This window comes from Eucyclogobius newberryi, unplaced genomic scaffold (assembly GCF_026437365.1).
Source record: "Eucyclogobius newberryi isolate DKJ021-1_F unplaced genomic scaffold, fEucNew1.0.hap1 SCAF_2, whole genome shotgun sequence".
Classification (NCBI taxonomy): domain Eukaryota; kingdom Metazoa; phylum Chordata; class Actinopteri; order Gobiiformes; family Gobiidae; genus Eucyclogobius; species Eucyclogobius newberryi.
Window position 1 is genome coordinate 24,490,639 of NW_027315834.1, and position 23,300 is coordinate 24,513,938.

General features: G+C 39.3%; 1 protein-coding gene across 1 annotated transcript; it reads left to right on the forward strand.

Moving 5' to 3' along the window:
* Positions 1 to 5,088: 5,088 nt before the first annotated feature.
* Positions 5,089 to 19,713, forward strand: ccbe1 (collagen and calcium binding EGF domains 1). Its single transcript, XM_072454810.1, has 11 exons — positions 5,089 to 5,270; positions 5,352 to 5,432; positions 14,670 to 14,722; positions 14,787 to 14,921; positions 15,571 to 15,708; positions 16,412 to 16,518; positions 17,242 to 17,332; positions 17,401 to 17,531; positions 18,268 to 18,303; positions 18,708 to 18,743; positions 19,226 to 19,713. Exons 1-11 carry the CDS (start codon positions 5,164 to 5,166, stop codon positions 19,487 to 19,489), a joined length of 1,179 nt encoding a protein of 392 aa, XP_072310911.1. The 5' UTR covers positions 5,089 to 5,163; the 3' UTR covers positions 19,490 to 19,713.
* Positions 19,714 to 23,300: the final 3,587 nt, after the last annotated feature.

Genomic DNA, 23,300 nt, shown 5'->3' on the forward strand with positions numbered 1-23,300 from the left:
TGAACTCAGGAACTTCATGGACACAATATAATCATCATGTGCAACAAAAGAATTAGGCCTACTCAGAAAAACTCGCCCAATGTTTGAATGTTTATGTGTCGATGTTTGTAGAGAACCATCTTCTCTTCAGCAGTTGTATTTCTCAAAATGAAGCTGGCTAATAATAACTTGTATTTACCTGCCCATTTGGTTTTTGCTTTGTTTTTTTGTTTTTTTTTACCTGTCCTTATTTTAGCTTCTTTGGTTGAACCCACCTTTGAGGCAGCCGCATATTGGATGAAGCAGTCCTGAGACTCTATGTATTCTGTCCGATACATTTGTCATCTGTAGCACCGACCATGACTTACACATCTGCACATGGCTGCTATAAATCAACTTGTGAAGGCAATGAAAATATATTCTAATGTATATCTTCTCTGCTATTCCCTCTTTGAGCTGACACGGTTCACTGGAATGTAAAAAATATCAGTCAAAATATATTTCTGTACAATATAAAAAGTATTGAATACATTTTTGTCGTTGCATGGTCCGTGTAGACGGCATGTAGACTGGGTCCTCACCACTTCACCTCTCTCCTTAATGTTTTAGCATATCATCTGAATTATTGCTGTCCTACACATGGCCCAGTGAATGATGCCATTGGAGGAGGCATTAATAAATGATAATGCAGCAGCTGCCAGAGTGGTATGTAATGAGAGCCCTCCTTATATTCAGTTTAGGGGCGACTTGTGCATAAAGAGTGTGGATGCAAGACATATTCAAATGGCCGATGCTGAGGTGTGAGAGAGAGCCCAGCGGCCCGAACATCTTCTGCCCCACTTATAGCGGGCATACATGAATGCTGCATTTACTCTTGTCTCATAGGGATGCCTAATGCAATATGTAAAGCCCCCAAAAATGAATAATAGAAGATAGTGTTATTTATAATGCTTTAACTGTAAGTGTTGTGGGCCATAAAACTGTAACTCAAAAGAACTTTAGGGCATACTGGTATTTGACAATGCAATGATGTTTATGTTTATTTTGTATGTATTCATATGTTGTATTATTTGGGATAAATAATAAACACCCTAAAAAAACCATAACATTACTTGCTTTACTCGTGTTACATAGTTTTGCAGAACGTGCCTGATACCAGCTAATCCAGATTCATCTGAGCTGTTGTCACCAACTACACACCGAGTTTGACTTTGTGTTGTCATGGTCCTGGCATTTCAGGAGCGTGACTAACCAATCAGTGACATTTCTGAAAGGAAATCAATCAACGAGGAACCGTGGCAAGCTGCAGGTTATGCGAGACCGACACATAAAACAGCAACATTAATAGCCAATCCTTTTTTACGTTTTTGAATTTTGTATTTGTGTACTTTAAGAAACATTGCCCAAATGTCATGGCAGATGTGAGAGCATACACTCACCGCATTTAATACAAAATCTGAAATGCCTGGAAATCCCCAGCAAACACACTGTATTTCATCAAGTGTTGAACATCTGAGCATAACTTGGCTATAAATCCACATATGCACAGGACCCAATCTGCCTAATGTTGCAGAACTCATTTAAATAGTAATGAGCAATAAATGGGTTAGACCCAACTGGATGAATAGTATATGTATGTATGATAGTTCAAGTAAGGTAAAACCGCTGAAGCAGATAAAAAATGAAAAATATGTTCTTATTTAAAACTGGTTTGGACATATAAAATGTGGTGCAAAATGCAGTTACATAATGGATCTGATTTAATATGGTTTAGATAATATCACAGGAGTGTAGAGGACCACAGCAGTTGAAGAAAGCCTCATTTCTGCATGAATGACCACAAACCATCTGGTATAAACCAAGAAATGTTCATCATGTATTCCCTATTTCAAATGGGCACTCCACTGATGGGATTCTGAATAAGCTAATATAAGCCTTTATTTGTTCCACAATGGGGGAATTCCAGTGTTGCAACACAGAGTAAGTACAGTATAATAATAAAAAACAGATAAAAAACTCTTATAAGAATGTTTCTTTTATAGTGGTATCTTTGACTCCAGTAATTGCTTTCTGCTTGGAGAGATTGGCAATCACTCGAGTTGAGTCGCTCAGACATAAACTCCTTCATTTCTCTATTTAGGCATAAGAAAGAGAAAGGTGGGATAGAACAGCAAATTGAAAGAGGACTGTATGTCTGGGGTCAGGCCACAGAGAGCAGTAGATTCACGAGGGCTTAATGAATGGTGGGGTGGGGCCACCTCAAGGACACTCACTGAGGTGTTTTTTATTGATCACAATATTTGGAGGACAGACAGTGCCATAGATTCCACAATGTTTAAGCACCTCAATTCACCATGACCACCGTTTGAATGTATTAGTATTTTTAAAGACATGAAAAGCCAAACTATGTAGCATATTTCTCATTGTGTGATAAATTATATGTTTGGCAGAGGCTCATGACATGTTAATTTCTAAACTCATATTGCACTGACTTTCCTGGAATACACATTGCACATTTTGAGCCTGAGAAGAAAGAATGTCCATGAATGTTCTTGCACCTCCCACAAGTCGCCACTGAACCTTTGAACTGCTGGTGCTGCTGAGCAGACACAGAGGTGCAGTGACAGGCAGTGGGCAAAATCCTTCTCCCCAAGAGATGACAGCAGAAAACTGCTCCTTAACCTGCAGTCGTAACAGCCAAGGATTTTCCCAGTCAGTGGTGCGTGCCATTTGAGCCTGCTGGGCATCCACTGCGTCTTATAAAGTCAAATACAACGCGAGGAACCGTCGAAATTATGTGTTTCAGCTCTTTGAATGTACATATGATAGAATTTATATAATTTAGTAATAAATGATATGTTACACGTGATAAACAGTGACCTTGTGCAGGATGTGAGCTTCTTCAGTGAGTCCAGGCTGGCTGTGGCTCTCTTCAGTCTGGGCATGTGCAGAGCTCCACTGCAGTGCTGCACAGAGGAGGGACAAAGACACTTAGGAGTTAGGACAGTGAGCTGTTCAGGCTTTTAATAGCCCTATTTGTTCTATGCCATACCACCTTGAGAATGCCCAATCTCTTAACATTCCGATTAGGTTCATTAGGTTCATGTTTATTATTTCAGCATTTCTTAAGTCAGATCAGTATGTTGCATGGCCAGGCTCGTCTGACCTCAGACTGGTCAGTGTTTGGATGGGAGGATGCGGGGGCAGCAGTGTCTCTGGTGCAAACTGTCATTATGTCCTAAGCTTAGTTAACACGGTGTGTGAATGAGTGTTGGAGGTGGCCTAAGGAGCCAAAGGTGCAAATTTGCTGCCTCGCTTCGGTTACTCTGCCCCAGGGCAGCTAAACAATGCTAAATCCAATTCATTCTGTTAATGTCATAATGTCAATTAAACAACTGGACAGAGCAGTGTGTAAACTAAGTGGTATCAAGCTGAAGTGCTGATAGGCCTAAACTGCAGTGATAGTTGTCTTGTTTTAATTATATAATTTCCTATTTATACAAGGAGGGCTCTTGAGATAAAGCGCCCAGACAATGTTTGCTCTGCTACTGTAAATTATGTTTTTCATCCGGACCAAACCCATATTTACTTGGAAAAGTTTTAATAAACATATATAAGGCAGTAGACCTATTCAAGTTCTGTTATAAACGTTTGTAGAAACAAGTTTGGTCACAGTCAAATGGTGAAAGAAAAGCATTAATGTGAGCAAAATGAAGATGGGACATCAAACTAAACAAAAGGGTTGGTTATTTACTTTAACCACAGGGCAACAGCACTCTCACAGATGACCTCTATAGAACCTTTGAAAAGTTATGACTCATCTTAAAATAATATACCTCGAGCCTCAAATAAATATTGGCTATCTGGGGAGGAGGAGTAAGTTGCGTCTGAAGTAAAGGGTGCTGCGCTCCTGCGGGCGCGATCACTCCGCTTTAAGTTGCTGAGGTTTGAAAACAGGTGGAACATAAATGGCACAGCGTGCACCTCAGAGTCGTGACGCACCCTGGTATTTCTAAAGCCTGTCATCCATTTTGTGGGCAATGATGACGATAGCGGTTAAAGGGGCTGGCAAACTGATATGTTGGTTAAAAGAGACATCATGTGGACAAAAGTGAAACTACAAGTGAGGTCGAGCTGCTCAGAGACTGTGAGGAGCGGGGTCCCTTTAAACTGGCTCATGCTTGAGAAAACCTTTTGTGAGATCCGAATATAATTTCAACTAAACGAAAAAAGGAAATTAGACCTTTATTGTGTGAGGAAATATTGTATTACGTGCTCAGGAAAAGAAACTCTGACTAATGTGAAGGTAAATCACACCTGACTGACCTCACTGATTGGAACGCAAGCCACCTCTGTAAATGACACCAGCGTCCTCTTATTTCAGACGGGATCCTTTTCAGGCCGTTCTCCTAACGCCACGCTGCTTTCCCGAGAAACTGAAGCCCGGCCTTTGGGTTTGCGCAGGTGTCCAGATCCGCCGCGTGCGCAGGGTCACCGTAAGGTCAAGGTCGTCTCGTGCGTTTGTCCCCTGCTGTGGAGGAGTGAAGGTGGGTGAACAAAGGTGAAAGGTGTAGGCCTACGTCAAACAATTAAACACTCTGTTGGAACAGTTTTGTCTTTTCTTGAAGCAGCTGCAGTTTGAATTTGCCTAAACTTTATTACTTACAGGTACAGGCTTGTCTTTTAATTAATGAACATTCTGTATATGTCCTACCTGAGGTCTTTCTTTCTTTCCTTCCTTCCTTCCTTCCTTCCTTCCTTTCTCTCTCTCTTTTTTTTACCTTTTAAAATGGATAAACCTCTTCCTTTTCTGTTTGTTCCATCCATGTATGTAGTTTTAGGACGTGATTGTTCCTCCACGACCACGTGGTGGCAGTAGGCTACACGTATCACAGCTTGGTACAACTGTCTCACTTTTCTAACTGAGAAGGAGCCTTTTTCAAATATGAATGACTCAACATGACTTATACTTGTTGACAACTGGACGCCATTTCACTTCCATCAATGTTACGTTTATTTGGCGTGTCTTAAAAATAATATCTTAATGTCTTAATGTTGCAGAATAGGCCTTCAATTCACAAATGTGTTAGGGGAGTGGGAGGGTTTGACTCTGTTGACACTTTATTCATTGGATTGTGAGCCGCAAATCATCCCAGACGCGCAGGCTGGAGGAGCAGTGAAGACATGGTGGTGACGCGCTCCGGGGGCCCGCTGCTGCTCACCGTCACCTGCGTGTGTTTCTCACGAGGATTACTCTGGTCCTATCTGGAAGAGGCGCTCACGCACGGCGGGTATGGCACGCAAATACTTCAAGTAGGATAGGGATTGGCTTATATTCTGATACTGTGTCCTTTTTTGCTTCCGTTTTGCAGTGAGAAATGCTCTGAAAATAACATTGCCACCACGACCTACCCCTGCATGAAGTCCACTGGAGAAATGACCATATGCCACAGGTAACAGATGTTATTACATGTTATAAAGGGTAATTATCATGTTTAGCCCGCCACTTTAATGAGATGTTATATATGTGCATAAGTTTACAAAGTGTTTTATTATTAATGAATTGCTCCTTTCTACAAATTATGGTTATGGCATTTGAACAGATCTTTTGGGCACAGTTCTGCTTTGGAGCAAAATATCTTTTTTGATAAAGATCCTATTCAAACACATTCATTGTTGAAAATGGCACTAAAAGTACAAAACCACCTCCAGACCTGGTGTTAGCTCATAGGAATATTTGAAAAGGGTCCAGATGGAAAGTGTGATTTCAAATTTAGGCAAATTAAAACCAACTGTGGTTATTTAGTGGAAAATCTCTTTTTTTTGTAATGGAAAGAAGCACATAATTACAGATCTATTTTTGCCTTTCCTATTGTGGGAAAAGGATTGAGATCAGCAGTCACACAGAATGTTTACTATGTGAAGATTTTTTCCACATGTTGTCTTGTCCAATTTTATTCATCCCTTTCCTGACAAACTGTTGGATGTGATTCAACAACAGATCAGTGATGTGTCTTTTGATCTTCAAATCTCAGACACACTCTTAAAGTAATTATGTTGCTTTATGGTCTCTGACTTTGGCCACATTTACGTCCCAGTGTTTATTTAAAGAAGAAAAATGGTTTTAGTGGAGTGCCAAGTGTGATTACAGAAGTTGAGTTCACCTGAGTGTTGCAAGTCCTGCCAATCAGGCCTCTTTCAATGCCAAAACATTAGATGAACTGATTTGGTTAAGTTTAGGATCTAGAGTATTTGCTTAATCCTGTTTTCCTTTATATTATATACTTTTTTTATTTTGTACTACACTGCAATGTAGTACAGGGCTAGTGCTGTGTGTTGTCCTCAACTAAACACTATAATACGGTTATCATCAGGGGTGGAAAGTAACTAAATAAAAAAGTAAAAGTACTGTATTTAAGTAACATTTTTAGGTTTACAAAATTTTTACAGTGGATATTTTTTATTTATTTTTTTCTCTCAGAGCAGGCATCTGCACTCCACTACATTCTGCTGACTTTAGAAAGTAGTTTTCTTATGGTTTCTGGTGTTATTTTTGGCACGTTTTATGATGATATTCTGCCTAGAGGTTTTGAGTGAAACTAAAAACATACGTAAAATTCACCAGATTTTTAAAAAAAAATTGATTGAAATTACTACTGCTGACAAAATATCTGCACAATTCTTTATGGAAATCAACACATTTAACGCTTTGACTGTTCCCAAAATTCGTGTTAAATACTACCTTTTACTTTATTAGCACATTTCTTAGATTTTTGTGCTAGTTTTACTTTTACTTTAGTTATTGTTTTGCACCTGTATCTGTATTTTTACATTAGTGCCAAAACTGAACAATTCATCTTTCACCACTCTAAATGTAATGTTGTAGGACCAAACAAAGGGTTTGGCCCTTCCATCTCCTCATGGCACATTCATCATATCGTGAGGGCCATTATAGGAAAGAGCACAGAGCATAAGTTACAGAGATGAGCTGCCACTGACACGCTGAGCTGGACTTCATCAGTCTATGAAGTCAGTGACCAGCCATTCTTTTGATGTGCCTTCTTTAAACAAACCTTTATTCAGCTGAAGATCTCGTCAGTAAATGCCAATGTACTATGAAATTAGACATTTTGGTGTCAGCAGTTTGAGAGTGATAAGTGGTTATTGCAGCGGTGCTGCAGCATTGCCTTTAGGATCAGTTTGAACCAAATATTGTTATAGATGTGTGATTTACAAGTGTGTATGATTACGACAAGTGTCAAGACACTGCCGCTGAATGAGACTGTTTCATTGTGTCAATAGACGGATCAAATGACAAATATGACTGAAGAAATTGTATTGTAAATTTAAGAAGCAAATATGTCAAAATGATATACATTTCTAGCATAAATTTGAATACTAGATAATTATTTTGTTGACATAGATGAAAAATGTTTTACAGGGGGGGTTTGGGGTCTTGCCTTTAGTATATTCATGTTGCACAATAAATTAAACACACTAGTTGAACTCCACACTCATGGATAATTATTTACCAGCCATGAATTATGCTTCTCTTTTGTGTCACTGGCAGGACCAGGTGCAGTTTAATGTGTAGTTCTAGTGCTGACTATAAATAGTCCTATATCCAGGTTATCATTTCTCCAAATAGACCTTATAGTCTCTATGTACCTTGATGAGGCTATAAATACATTTGCACTCATTGTCGTGCTGTTTACAGAACATGCTTGTTCCAAAACAGATCATTATAGATTGTGCAGATTGTGCAGATTGTGCAGATTGTGCGTTTTATGAGCTAGGTCACTATTCAAAATCGTTTCTGTGTTATTCTGTGTAATTATTTCATATTGACTAAACAAAATGCATAAAATATTAGCTTATCTTTTCTTAATTTGAGAATGGTTTAATGGGGGGATTTCACCTTTCACTTTTTTCTGGTCTTGATTCAGTCCTGATCTAATATGTGTTTAGTTCTGGGTTTAGTTCCAGTAAAGTCTCTGTTTTGATAAAGTGAATTTGCAAGTGTGAATGCACTCTATGTCAGGGCAAAATGGTACAAGTGTGTTCTCTGTGGGAGTTAAACTTACTACCTCCATCTACATACTTTCTGGGACAGTACGTCTAAATGACAGCAAGGGCCTAAATGATGATATAGAGCTCTGTCAGGCAAAGTGTGAGTCACAGCCACTTGCTGGTCCTCAGAAAGCAGGAGCAGTGGCGTGTAAGTTATCAGAGGAAAAGAAGGGAGGATGTGTTAGTGTTAAGGAGCATTCCTCAGTGACGGATGTAGAGTCCAAACAGCAGCAAAGATCCTCTGTCTTTCTTTATATTTTCATGACATACGAAGCAAACTGGCAGCAATATCTCTAGTTTAGTTCAAATAAAAAACTTGAAACAAAGTTTAACATCTTGTGGTCCAGAATAAGATATTGTGACTTCAGTCTTTTGCACAGGTTAGCCATTTTCATCTGGATTATCAAACAGAAGTACATGAGTGAGAGAGGGGGAGGAACACCTTTACATGTTCAAAGCCTTGGTGGATTAGAGAGTGCGGTCTGAAGCCTGCACTGGAGCTTTGCTATTAGTTGAAATGGAAATGAGGGAAATATATTTGCATAATTGAAACATACTGTACTTCTATAGCAGCTTCACTTGACCTCATTTGACCAGGTTTAGTATAGCACAATAGTAAGTCTACATCAGGACTAAACTGGACCTAGACTAAAACCAGGACACGTGTGAGCGCACCCGTAGCCTGTCTTTATCTCAGCAGCATGTTGTAGGTCCTTAAACCAGACCTGTTCTGGTCATGTTAGTGGTGAAACCTGCGCCGCTGCACACCGTAAGAACAAAGCACTTGCAACAATTGTGTGTCAGCAGATGCGGTCCTGCGCCCTCTGCTGTTTTGTTTTGTATATTCAGTGTCGTAACAAACAAGGCCTGGGGTAAAGTTCCAGACAGATACTTTATTCCACGATGAATTCAAGGTGTCCATATGCAAAGTAGTTTATAAAAGCCTGAATAACGCTTAATATAGCTCTGTCAACTCTATGAATTAGCCATCTTAGTGACCACATGTGGTTTTAGAGTGTATCAAAGCATGCTACATAACAGCCCTATAGTGGTCTTCTTGTGTGGTCCGATTTCACACCCAGACGCTACAGATTGTGGTCATACTTGTCTTATCAAATCACATGTATTTATTTACACATCGTAGTTGCTTCACAGTTGGCATCACTTTCTCTTGGCCTGAAACTCACTCCCTCGTCTATTTCTCCAAAGAATTTTCTCTGCAGTCATGCTTGGACATTCTGCGGTGGTGAAATGGCTTTACGATTTAATAAAGCCACAATTATCGTGTTCTAAGGTTGTGGTTTGTTGTGTGTTTACCCAGGTCTTGATCTCATCTAAGCCTCTCTCTTGTATTTAATGTGCCATGTACATATAACACTGAAACTCTCTGTATGAATGTGTGCGATGCATTCTCTTCATAACACTGCAGCTCGGTTCTGCCAGATCATTTAGTGCACTGTTAATTTATTGGCAAGTCGGGCGCACGAGCAGGCAAAAGTTTCAGAGGCATCAGTCAACTCTCTACACTATGAGCTGCAGGCTATACATACAGTTCCTTTAAGTGAATATGCCAATTGTTGTCTATGTCAAATGCAAATGAAGCTCCACAGTGCTGGGCAGCGAGCACAGGGCCCCCTATGATGTCAGTTGTCCCTCAGGCCCACCCTCATGAGGTCTGTGTCTGAGTGCCTGGACCACCACTGCAGGGTCCAGCCAGGTTTTACCACAAGCTACAAGTAATGACCGCCACACCAATGTTAAAGTATAAGTTGAGTAATGGAGTTAATACAGCATTTTATTGAGGTAAAACTAGATCACATGAATGTTATTAAACTACATAGGTTACAGTATTATATGTAGAGAGAGGCAGATGATGCTTTAGAAAAGGGAAAATTCCAAAGAAAAAAATGTCATGTGAATGAAGTGAAAACATGGTCATTGGCCCAGTGGAAACATGAAAAATGAGAAAACCTGCACCCTGTAGGCTTCACATTCATTATTTTAAAGCTACATTATGTCAGGTCTCCTGAGAAGACATAAAAAAGAATTATAATCCAGGAACTCAACAGACCCACACCGCAGACCCAATCTTAAATCGTGTTCCTATATTGTTTAGTAATCACTTTACCAGAGTAACAGATGTCTACAAGCCCTCTATATAACACTTATAAAAGCTTGTTCTTACTCCCATGAATCCTGCTTATTCCTCTCAGGTGTAAACAAGACTTCCCTAACCACAGTAAATGAATCATATTGATTTGTGTTGAAGGCATCAGACAGAAGCGGCTTTGTTGTTAGGATTTAATTGATTCTAGATTGATGAAGAGGTTTCCTGTCAACGCAGCGATTCTTTAATTGTTTTTATAAACCAAGTCTGAAGTAGCAGTGATAGAGCAGAAGTCCTCCTCTCAAGCAATCTAAAACTCAACTAGTATTCAACTTGTAGATTTGTTTCATGCGGTAGACAATAATCTGCCTGAGAGCAGCACTGACTTTTGCATTATTTATGGCAGCATGACATTCTAATGCAATCCTCTGGTGGGTGAAATTGACCTATAGATCATGACTAGATCAGGATTCATGCACACCTGAGGTAATTACAGCTATTTACATATTTTCAGGTTCACACTTCACACTGATTGGTTCGATCCACCTGTCACTCACTCACTCAGAGGATGCTTAAGCTGACCAATAAGAGTAGTCAAGCATTTTCATCTTGATGATTATAAAACTCTCCATAATATATCTCACAGCTCAGCGCTCCCTCACTAGTTCTCTGGACCAGAGCCAGAACAAGCTTGGCTTATTATTACTTCTAGCTGGATTAATATTACAAACAGAAGTCTGTTCAAATCATTTCAAAATTAACTTATTCAGAGTTAAGATTTTCTAAAGCTTTAATATTAGACTATTATAGTGACTTTTGAAGGCTTTGTACACTGTACCTGGCCTTTATCCAAAGGCAAGTTAGAAACACATGGAAGTTCATGATGATTTAATGTAACAAGCCTCAGACAGCGGTGCACACTATAATTTCCTGAGGTGTCAGACTCAAATATTTTTCACCACTTAACACTTACCCTCTGCTTTGTCTGTGCGGTTTTATCATCTAGACTCTAACACAAAACAGACAAGGCTCTTATGGGTTATTTTATATTTTATATCAGCAGATGATATCTACTTTAGTGTAAGCACGTCCAGTAGTAGCGTTGCAGATGCCAGCACAGTAGGAGCCCAGTGTATTGCCAAAACTATCCGCTAACATTTAGTAATGTGTATATATAAAGGCAAGCTATAATCATGTGTTTGGCAACATGAGCTTTGTGCACCTTCAACCACCAAATACTTCAACATCTACTGACAGCTTTCCTGTTCGGTTGTAAGTCTATGCAAATTCAACTCTAAACACATTAATTACACAAATAACTTGCTTTTTATTTTACTACTGAGTCACCCTTAGTGGATGTTTAACGCACACCTGAAACTAGTGTTTTAATACTATTCAATGGAGACTTCTTATTTGTTTAACAAGCGTAATACCACATCATCATATCAGTTGTATGACTTTAACCAATGCCATTTGGTAATGTAGCACGATTCCATGTAGACAGCCCTCCTTCAAGTAATTTAAGGTTAACAGTGCCGTTTTCATACTTTTTTAATCGGATATGATGTGTTGAAGTGGATTTTGTTCTGGACTTTGAGGTTAGTTGAAGGAAAGACTCCAGCAGGAATGTCTTAAACAGCTGAGTTGTTGTTGGAGGCAGTCGTTTTTGACATGTCCCTTCAGCCTTCAGTCAGAGCTCTGCTGCTCTGGGCTTAACGGGGGATGTAGCACTTTGACTGTTGTGTGAAATGGACTGATTTCAGCACACAGCTTATGGAAGAAAGCATCCTAAACTAAAATGGAGAAATATTTAAGGCTTTTCCCCAAAAAAACCCTGTTTAATGTAACTTTGATACACTGTTTGCATGTTTCAAAGACCACAGGGAATGTTGGAATTGCTGAACCATCACTGAAAGCACTGCCTTGGTTTTGGTAAACAACAATCCCAGTGATTCCTGCCTGTTGGGAGTGTATTTTTAGCAGACAAACTGACCTTTCCGTACATGCGTTCCCAGTGCAGCCCATTGGGAGAAGGACCCAAAAGGTATTCTGGCTATAAGAGCATGCACACTGTGTACTCATAAAACATCTAATTACTGTGATAGGAAGTACTTGTCTCACATGTATTTGTGGATTTGTGTGTTTGTCATGATGTATTACAATTAAATACAAACTGTTTAAGGTTAGTCTTGTCCTCCGCATTTGACCCATCCTTCTAAACTGCTGGAGCAAACTGTCAGGGGCAGTGACCCAGATCTGGACTGGAGCAGGAGGACTTTACCTGTTTTTGTTTGAGGGGAGAAACCAGAGCCCAGAGGAAACACACCCAGACACATGCCAGCTCACGCAACGTGCAAAAAAGGCTCGGGATTCAAACCCAAAACCTTCTTGCTCTGTGCCACTAATTTATGAAAGTGGTCAATATATTTTCTGCGCGTGCGCGTAAATGGAAATGGATGTTGTTCCTGATCCGATCTTGTCTTTGATGCAATGACTTTTGAAAGATTTCATAATAACTTCAGTCTTTGCGTAATAAGATTATAGGATAAGGTAAAGTATCATGTAGATGTGACTGTGTTACTCTGAGCTTTGTCACAAGGTGCAGGTTTTAGACCCGGAGGGAAGGTTATATGGATATTGATTAATTATTACATAAGTTATGACTAACACTTGACAAGGACAGCTCAGTGTTTTGTTTTCCACATATTGCTGCTTTTTAATCTCTGTTCAAGGACTCGTGGTTAACCTGGCTGGCAGAGGTCAGACTTCCATGGAGTGAAACAGTTAAACAAAACAGCATTCGAGTCGAACAGCGCACAGGTGGACAAATACTCACATTTTAGTGTCTGACAACAAGTGTTTCAGTTAGCTATGCTCTGTCATGCTTTTATGATCGTACTTCTTGTGTATTAATATATCTTGCACTGCACATAACTTGAATTTATTATGAAATGTCCCTTTTACATGTGTTTTGAATAAACCAAGACATTAAACTTTGTGTGATACCCGCAGACATTTGCTTTCTCTGCGTCTGCTCTTTTGAAAACTGAAAGGCAGAGCTCAGCAGTGCTTGATGAAATCTATAATGTATGCAGACTTTAAGCATTGGCAGGCCGTCACTATAACATGTCCACCCGGCTTTCTCGATTTGAGCCACTTAACATTCTAGAGAGCTCTGTTTGCGTTTGCATTGCAAGATGTAATTGCAGGATTAGCTGTTGACATAACACATCAGTTGACAGGAAATCTCTGAAATGTTTTAGACAATATGACCCAAGTGGACTAAAAAAACGTTTTCTGTGTACTCTAGAGTCCATTCAAATCATCTGGCTTTGTATTTACTATTCTTTTCAATGCTTGTCTTGACTATATTGACAATGATGTGCTCTCGTTCATCAACATCCCCTAAACTCACACTGTATATCAGTAAGGCGAATCAACAAGAGCTTTTACTGCTCAAATCACTGTAACATCTCGACGCAGGCCGTTGCACCGTTGCAAGTTAAAGAGGGTTATCGTATTTTGAAAGATAAATTAACCACCCAGAGTGAAGAGAAGTGCCTAGACTTTCTGATTCGAAGTGATATGTGAGAGCCGGACGTAGAGGCTTATTTTGGTCTCATTGTTCCTCCTTTTATGGTTATTGTTATTAGCTGGATGTTTGCTAAGCGCCTCGCATATTTACATGACGTTCTAAAGTTTGTCAGTGTGAAATATGTAGCTATAAGTTATAAGTTTAATATGTATTGATTTATTTACGGTTTGTTTCTCTTTTCTTTCTGGAGTGTTACGTCAGTGGATGAACAAACAGATTTGTGGCTTATGGCCCTGTCGTGTTTGAATTCTTTGTGTGCTGCCGTTATCAAAGTGCAGCATCTGTTTTACTATTACTTCAGACTATTGTTGTATATTTGAACTGGCACCTGGTTGTATTTATTTATGGAGTCTTCAAGTGAGAGGAGCGGCTTTCAAAAGGATTACGTTTTACACAATAATAAAAGTCCAACTGTATGCAAACCTTATGCAACTGTGGAAGTGAATGCATTTGAGATGTCGCGATGTACAATGTTAGTGCTAGGTTTATTGTGTGAGAAAAAAACATCAGGATTCACAAACGACAGTGAAATCTTTCATTTTCTTTCATTCGCATAGTCTAACTCTAACTTAATAAAATATAAAGCTATTCCTCACGTTTACGACCTGCTTTATGAAACGGACCTTTCTGAATTATAACAAATAAAGCTAATGTGACAAAAACAGCCAGGTGTATTTTTCTTACTATATTATGAATCAAAAAATGCTTAATTTTGCTTCTAAAATTGTCATGATTATTATTTATTAGTTGCTACATTTATACTGGGACCTGAATAATCACGATTATCGATTACCTGCATAATCTTGACATCATAGCTATACTAAACCAAAGCATTTGATTCAATGTAGTCATTATTATTGCGTGTGAATCCTTGAGTCCAGTGAATTTGTAAATGACGCATCCTTGTCTTTTTAACAGGAAAAAATGCTGTAAAGGATTCAAGTTTGTGCTGGGACAGTGCATTCCTGACGGTAGGGAACAGCAGAGTCCCTGATGCTGGTGTCTTCACTTTGACTTGACTTGTCTTTTCCCCAGACTACGATGTGTGTGCCGGCGCCCCCTGTGAGCAGCAGTGCACAGACCACTTTGGGCGAGTCGTTTGCACCTGTTACCCCGGTTACCGATATGACCGCGAGCGCCACCGAAACCGAGAGAAGCCCTACTGTCTAGGTGGAAATGCGCTCTTATTTAAATTTTGTGACACGCAGTTGTTCTGACTCAATCTGAGAAATGTTTCTGGAGGATTTGGCACATTTCTGAGATGATCATAACAGTGTGTTCAATATAAGGCAAGGCAAGGCATAAGTCTTTATTGTATGTAGCGTCTACGTTGTGCTGTGTGTCTGTCCTGTCAAGTAATCTTGAATCTTGAATGATCAGGGTTTAAATATGTCAAATTTTAGAAACATACCAATTATTCTTAATTACTGACACTGTAACCAAGTAACAGTAAAATCCTTGTCTTTCATTCCACTGGTGTCAAATTGAACTGTTTTGAAGGATAAAGTAACAGTAATGTGTCATAAATAGACAGATTATAAAGCACTTTACATTTAGGCTTCCTTTTCGGAGTGTAGATTACATTGAAAATGTTATTCTTACATTTATATTATGGCCTGAATACAATTATTTTGTTATTTTATGTGTATTTTATCCGCGCTCGGTTTGCTAACTGTCTCATTCTCATTTTATCCACATTTCAACTTGTCTTTTTTTTTAATCATAGTAAAATATTAGTTCTATATTGTTTTTATGTCTGAGATAAGTTTTATTGCTGTAATGGCTGTTGTTTTTGTTTTTAACTTGCTTGTTTGAACAGACATTGATGAATGTGCAGACAGAAACACCAGTGTCTGTTCTCAGATCTGCATCAACACATTTGGGAGCTACAAGTGTGAATGTGAGAAGGGCTTTTTCCTGGAGAAAGATGGGAAAACATGCACCATGGGAGAGAGAGGTGAGAGGCCTTTTCTTGTGTTATTCACTGGCACATTGGACCAGTGTTATTAATCGCATTGTGGGAAAAGTCAGGTTGGGGGTATGACAAACACAGACACCTGGTAGTCATTATACATCCAGTCTTTGAACATGTCAGAACAATTCTCTCTCTTTGACACATGGCTAACCTTCTGACTCCAAGTCTTCTCTCATTTGCTCACTACATTTGAGTACAACATCACAAATGTTCAGGCGATAAAAGAGGTTTGATCAAGGTTCAGTTGGAGTCAGAGGTGGTGGAATTGTAATTTCCCACATTCACTTTATCTTCCATTACTTTAAGCATTCAGGCAAATCTGCAGCGTATGTACAGTCACGGTTCTGCTTTATGTCCTGCTGTTTCCAACACTGCACAGAAAAGTAGTGTCCAGACACTTTCATTCATGCATTAAATGTATGCAGTTGTAAGGGTGGGCTCATTACTACAGTCGTACATTTGTATTTATTCAGAACACCCTGAGCATGGATGTGACCAAAATGTTATTTCTGTGGTTTGAAACATCAGCCAGTGGAAACCCTAGAGGGAAAGTCCTTTATGTTTGTGATTATTTATAACACTTTGTATAACCTTCATAGAAAATGGGCCTTTAGATTGCTTTTCTAGTGAATCATCCTACATGATTAACCATATAACTTGTTGTTTCTCTTTTCTTTTAAAGTAGTGGGATTCTTTGAGAAGTCAGAAAATGTCATGAATGCTGAAACATGCACAGCAACGTGTGATGATTTCTACCAGATCAAGATGTCTGTCCTGCAACTCAAAGAGAAGGTTAATGCAACAGTTTTGCTTGTTATAAATATGCTCTTACACAATGAGCGGAGGACACTAAAGGCACTGTGCTGGTTTGAACTCATGATGAAATGCACTGTTGTTGTGTCTGAAGGGCATTGTAGTGTTATAAATATAAACTTTTTAACGGACATGAAGCCATTTTACCTGGTACTAAAGTCAGATGTCCAAATGAACAAGTTTGAATAGCTCTGCAGTACAAGCACTTACATTATGTGTGGTCTATGTGAACTTTTAGTCTATTGTGTATCAACAAGTGGAATATGGAACACTGCAACTTAATTTTGCCAGTATAGGACAGAATGTGTTGACATTCCTGAAGGTTAAGCCTTGTTTTAAACACCTGTACCATGGGGTTACAGGTTACAATCTGTGGCCTGAATCGAATATTCCAAACATATGTCTGCTTCAAATGTACAAAAGAGTTTTCAATTCTTACAAGACGTCTTTCATGTGCTCCCTGTGGGGCTGTCGCTCTCATGTGACATTTAAAAAGCTCATCATCTTTCAGAAAACAGACTCGGCACAATGTGCTTCTGTCTGTGTCTGTGTATGTTTGAACACATTACATACCTGAATTGTTGTTGTTGTTGTTGTTGTTGTGTATTTGGACAATAGTCTCTACTGAAATGTATCCTAATAACATAAATCATTTCAATACACAGCATGTTTACTTTGTCCTTTCTTTACATATTCCTGTAGATGGCTGTTCTGTCAAACAGTGCAGAGATCCCAGAGCAGATGATGAGACAGAAGGTCCAGGCCTCATCCTTGTTCATACCTGGGCCTCCAGGTCAGTCTTTGGCCTCTTTTCTCTTGTTACGTCCACTGACCATCTTACAGTCGCTTGCCTTGTTGTAGGAGCTCGTGGACCACAAGGACTGAAGGGAAATGTAGGCCCGCCTGGGCCGCCTGGTCCCAGGGGTTTGATGGGACCTACTGGGCCGACTCCAGACCTCTTCCACATCAAGAGAGGCCCACGAGGACCAGTGGTCAGTAGATTTCCTACTGTATTATTTCATGTACCGGTACTAACCATTCTTACTTCTTGACTAATTCACATCACTATTAAGTATTTTTGTATTTTCTGATTAATGCGGCTCCATAGATGTGGTGATTGTTGTATGTATTATTAAGTTTTTAGTCTTTAGTTTGTACTTATATCTTTTTCTTTGTTCAAAGAGATAATTGTAGAGTCCTCTTTTTTAAAGATTAGTGTGACGTAAAAGAGATGTGGTATGGTAATGGCAATAACAACAGTGGGCCAGACCCATTTAGAGTTTTGCCTGTTGTTTTTGGCTCGGCGTTCTCTGTGAAGTCATTCATGTGAGTATAAACTTTTGTGTTGACAAGTGGGCTCATTGTCAAGAATGTGCAAGGATGTGGCAAAAGCCATTTTAAAGCCACAGTATTTTCACAGTTCTATTGCAGATAAATCAGCCTATCAACAACTGCAGTAAATCGCATCAGGGACAGAAAAAATACTTTTCATAGACATAATGATGGATGTGCGTGTGCGTCTACATGCTTTCATTTACAACTACTTATTGACTGATTAAGAAGTTTGTATTCTGGCTTTTAATTAAAACAAGGATCTTGGTTAGGACCTCAAGTCATACGATTTCATAATGATTCAGTTGACAGAGCAGAGTAATGATCCGTTGAATAACTGAATAACCAAAAAGCTCTAAGTAGATATTATTTGACTGAACGTTGACGTTTCTACAGGGACCTCAAGGAGCTCCTGGAAGGGATGGCATCAAGGTAAGAGCGACAAACAAAAAAGATAGATTTGTGCATATTGATGGGTAGATAACATTATGATTATCACTTCCTTTATCACTGTCTCTAATATGACTGGATAATATTTTAAATAATAGTAACTAAACAAAAGTGAACAAAACCTTTTAAGTTTAAAGCTATCTTGTCCATGCATCCATAATAACTACAGTTTGTGCCTGACATATAATCATGAAACACAGTGTATATTTGTTACATTTTTTTCCCCTAGAACATTTCAACATCAAACATTGGAGGCGCCGTGGAATCACAATGTTATGCAAAATTGTAGAAGTCTTTCATGCCTCTATCTTCTTTTGTTTACTCTTCCCATGTCTTCATTTTCCAGTGTAATTCATCTAAGCTAAATATTTGTTTTGATTCCACAGGGGGGTCGAGGAGTTCCTGGGCCTGCCGGACCACCAGTAAGACTCATATTTGTCTTTAGATATCTATACTGATGCCACACTTTTTCTACCCATTGACCTGAACCATGTACATGTAGTTCACCCAAAGGAGAAATTACACCTCTAACGTAGGACTTCTCTAATATGGCAGCGTTTATAATCACAATTATTTGGCTTTTAATTGAAATGCAGATTATTTCAAACAATTACTTCTAAACTGTCAAAATTCATGTATAGAGAGAGAGTAGACCTAGAATATGTTATTGGTAAAGTTTTGTGACTCATTTGTTTAAAAGCCTCTGCAGATTAAAGGCACATACCACTCTAAACATAAGGTAATTCATTGTATTTTCGATTACAATATACTTCTTACTGATTTGAGCAATAATTGAAATACTTGAAGCCATCCTGACTTTTCAGATTGATGCTTACATACTGATCATGTAATCTACGATATTGCGTAGTTCATGAATGTATTTGTGTTTCTGCTTGACCTCCAGGGCCCGCCAGGATCTTTTGACTTCCTGCTCCTGTTGATGGCAGACATTCGTAATGACATATCTGACCTGCAGAGTAAGGTTTATGGGCAACCAGTGCAGTCTCCTGAGGACTTTCCCTCCATCCCAGACAACTGGAGCAAACGGGACCAGGACTCAGACACGGGCTCAGGGGAAGAGGACAAAACACACCCTCCTCTGTCTCGAATAGGAGGAGCCTCAAAGAGAAATCGAAAGAAGAAGCCCACACAGACTGATATGAGATGATGTAATGTTTTATATGGCAGGTGTAAATTAAGATCATAGCCTATATTTTATTGACTAGTTTATATTGAAAACATGCAGTGTATTTTTAATATTCACAAATGTTTATTTTTATATTTTCATTAAATGTTTTATTATCTTTAACTTAAAGCATATCTAATACAGATTTGTTCTCTTTTATCTATTACAGAACTAAAACATCGAGCAGAATATGGCCCTGATCCAATATTGGGATGAGATTGTGGCACTCTCTCAATATTGATGCAATAATGTCTAATATATTTATCTTTATTAGGCTTGGTAATGCACTAGGCATGTTAGATTAAAGGCCGAGGCTGGAGAGCCGCGGCGCGGTCAAATGGCCGCAGGGCCGCAGGGACCGCGGCATTTCCCTTATAGCCCGTTATAGCCTCATGGCTAACCCTAACCTTAACCCTAACCTTAACCCTAACCTTAACCCTAACCTTAACCCGGCGCGGTCTAAAACGGCGCTAAAACGCGGTCAAATAGCGGCTCAGTTTCAGGAGCCGCGGCACTGCAGACACTCCCTAGATTCAAATGCATCAGGGCGGTAATTGCAATCTATGACCACACGAGGGAGCCACAGATTAATGAACTAGTATCTGCAGCAACGACAGCTTTCAGAAGCTAACTTATCTTACTTTCTGCTCAGCTAGCCCTCTTTATCTGCTCTATAAAATACTATAGGCTTAATTTAAATTGGGGGGGAAAGAGGTTATTTTTATGGCAGTAAAATTATTAGATTTATATTCCAATCCAAAAAGGTTGCACTAAATGCAGTTCTTCTTATTTTCCGATAGGAAGCGTCTCTATCGCGTTAAACAGGCAGGCACTTTCTCCAGTGCGACTTGATCGGAGAGTACTACACCAAGAACAGCAATAATAATAAATAATAATATAAATAACATATCTAATAACTAATAATAATGACAAAACAATAATATTGCACATTTCATGTAAATACTGCAGTCACAAATTGGTGTTATTCCACTTTTACATCTTGCCTAGGAACATTCTGTATTATATTAAATATATGCTTTGATTGTTGAAACAACACACAAACAAATGTATAAACTCACATTTATATTTGACTAAAATTCTTTCTGGATGTAATTAATTACTGGTGCTGGGAGTAAATATTTACTGAAGTGCCCCTCAATCCTAATTATAAGTTCCTGCTTGTCCCCCTCATTATTTAGAACTAACCACCAAGAGACAAAGGAGAACCACAGTACACCCAATGACTCGCCTTCAAAAGAGAAATATTTGATAGTAAATGAATGAGTGGGTTTCATCTCATAATGAGGTAATTTAATAATACAAAGTGTGTGGAACAGTTGAGGGGAAGCAAACAGAAGAGGCAGGATAGAGAAAATTAGAGTTACCCAATATATTAATTAATGCATTACTGAGGGTTGCATATTAACAGCCCCAAAAATCCTCTATTCACTGAGATTGGGCTTGAAAAAAAATACATTGTTGCCCTGTTACGTAATTAGAGGACAGTGCAAATTCAATTCTAATGAGGCGAAAGCCACCCCTTCAACATTCATCCCCTTATTTCTCTGCATAAAAGGCCTGGGCTCTTCTCGAAGCCTAAGTTTAAGGAAGTATTCAGAGTGAAGGAGACAATCATGAGAGATCAGTTTGGCCCTGAGTGCTTTATATGCTGCAAACAGGTAGAGGGGGATTTGAATAGTTCTTTTTACTGGGACTCCTGGGAGGCCTGTCTTCCCAGCACAACAACACTTAGCCCTGAGAAAAAGAGGGTCTGCTGAGGAGGCAAGAGGGTGAATGGGCCCATAGCAGCAGGTCACTTCTGAATAGCCACAAGTTCTAAGCTGCTGTGCCGGGCCTGTCCACAGGCACAAACAAATACAGACAACCTCCACCCTTCCACCGCTCCCTCTCATTGAGTTATCTTTACTTTAGGCTTTGTCTCCCCTAATTGGAGCTGATGAGGGACTAATTGGTAGCTTTTTTTGCAACATCCAGTACTTCAGTAATGGCCAGTCCAAGGGAGGCAATACGAGCCGAGTTAATGAGAGGCTTTGCACAATTAGAACTTTTTTTTTTTTTTTAAACTGAAGTTGAGGATTGCTTTTGTGGCATCTACGTAGTTCGCTCATGTGCAGGTATCTGAAAAGACCAGTTGGTGGAGGGCATGCAATGATTGCCGCAACACTGAGTACTTGTGGTGCATAAAGGGATCTGGTGGGTATTGTCCACTGCCCATCGTTTAGTGTGTCCGCTGGTAATGGGGAAAAGGGCTCCTCATCAAATGAATGTGGCAAAGTCCTGAGTGGCCAACAAGTGCACTCTTTGCTGGACCACACTGGACCGATTTGAAGAAATTGGAAATAAAGGTTTAGCATTATTAAGATGGAGTGTATGTCTTGTGCTCACAGAACTAAGGCAGCAACTAGTGATTGAAAACATTGGTTATTTTATTTCAAATAGCGTGTCAGTGTGACGAATGAGAATTGTATTTGAAAACCAATAGAAAATGTCTGCATGAAAAGCAAAATCAACACAACATCAACAATGCTGATGTATTAATATTTAAGTAGGGCGGGGATACCAAACTTTAATCGAGAAGCAAATGGTCAATCCTCTGGCAGGTGGTTTGGAGCAAAAAACATGTATGAATAATTGCTAAATCAATAAGTTCAATGCCATAGAGTTGAACATCCAAGGCAAATGAATAACATCTCAGTGACGACAAGCAGGTGGCGGACCCCCAACAGAAAAGTGACAAAGTGCACCTTTAAGTACCTCACCACAACTGGTTCATTAAGGGAGTGAGGTTAATCAGTTGACTTCCTCACAATGTCGTTTACTCAGCGGAAGCTCAGTTCGTGTGATAATGGTTTGCTCTTGGGTTTCCTTGTATAAATGAACTACATGCTGCTTTTTCTGGCTTTAACAGCAGGAGAGAATAAGCAACTCTCCCTTTCTCCCCATGTGGCATACGGTTTTACAAGCGAGGAGTGGATGTGTTGTGAACAAATATAAAACTGAGCACTTTCAACATGGAATATGTTTAAGAATTAAGTCAAAAACCACAATTTAAGATGAGCTGGACCAACAAAGGGATAGTGGTAATATAGATTACCTTTCTTGCCAAAACATATTTCAGTTTTGGTCCAGGAATTCACCAAACAAACTGCAATCAATTGGACTGCAGTAGACATTTTTTACATCTTTTTTTTTTTTTTAATCAAAGATCAACTGTAAATGTTTCCAACATTTATCAGCTTGGGCTATTTTAAACAAGACGTCAACAGCCAATCTTCTCTATTAGTAAATGTATGTTGTTTGAGAGGAAATCAATCTTTATGTTTGTTTGAGGTTTTTTTTTTTTTTTTTTACCATATTGCCCAGCCCTTTCTTCTTCAGATGCTAAATATAGCCTTATAACTGTGGGACATCGAGGCAGAAACTTTGGTTGATCAATTGCTAAACCCCCAATTTGTGCCAAAACAATTGCAGTTGTCTCATCAGGCTGTTTCCTGAACCCGTAATCAGGCCCAGCCAAAAAGTAATGTTAAGCCTGCTGAGGACAGTGGAAGAAACGGCTGAAAAGAAAGTGACTGGTGCCTAATTGTGTCATCTTCCATCTCCCACTGAGACTTTCACTCTGTAGTGGAGCAGCAAGGCTGTGTCAGCTAACCTTTGACAATTTACAGGATTACAAGGCACATGCTAATACATGAACAATGCTCTTAATGCAAGAGGACACCACATGGTTTGAGATTTGAATGTCACTGCTGTGAGCAGGGGTCAAAGCTTC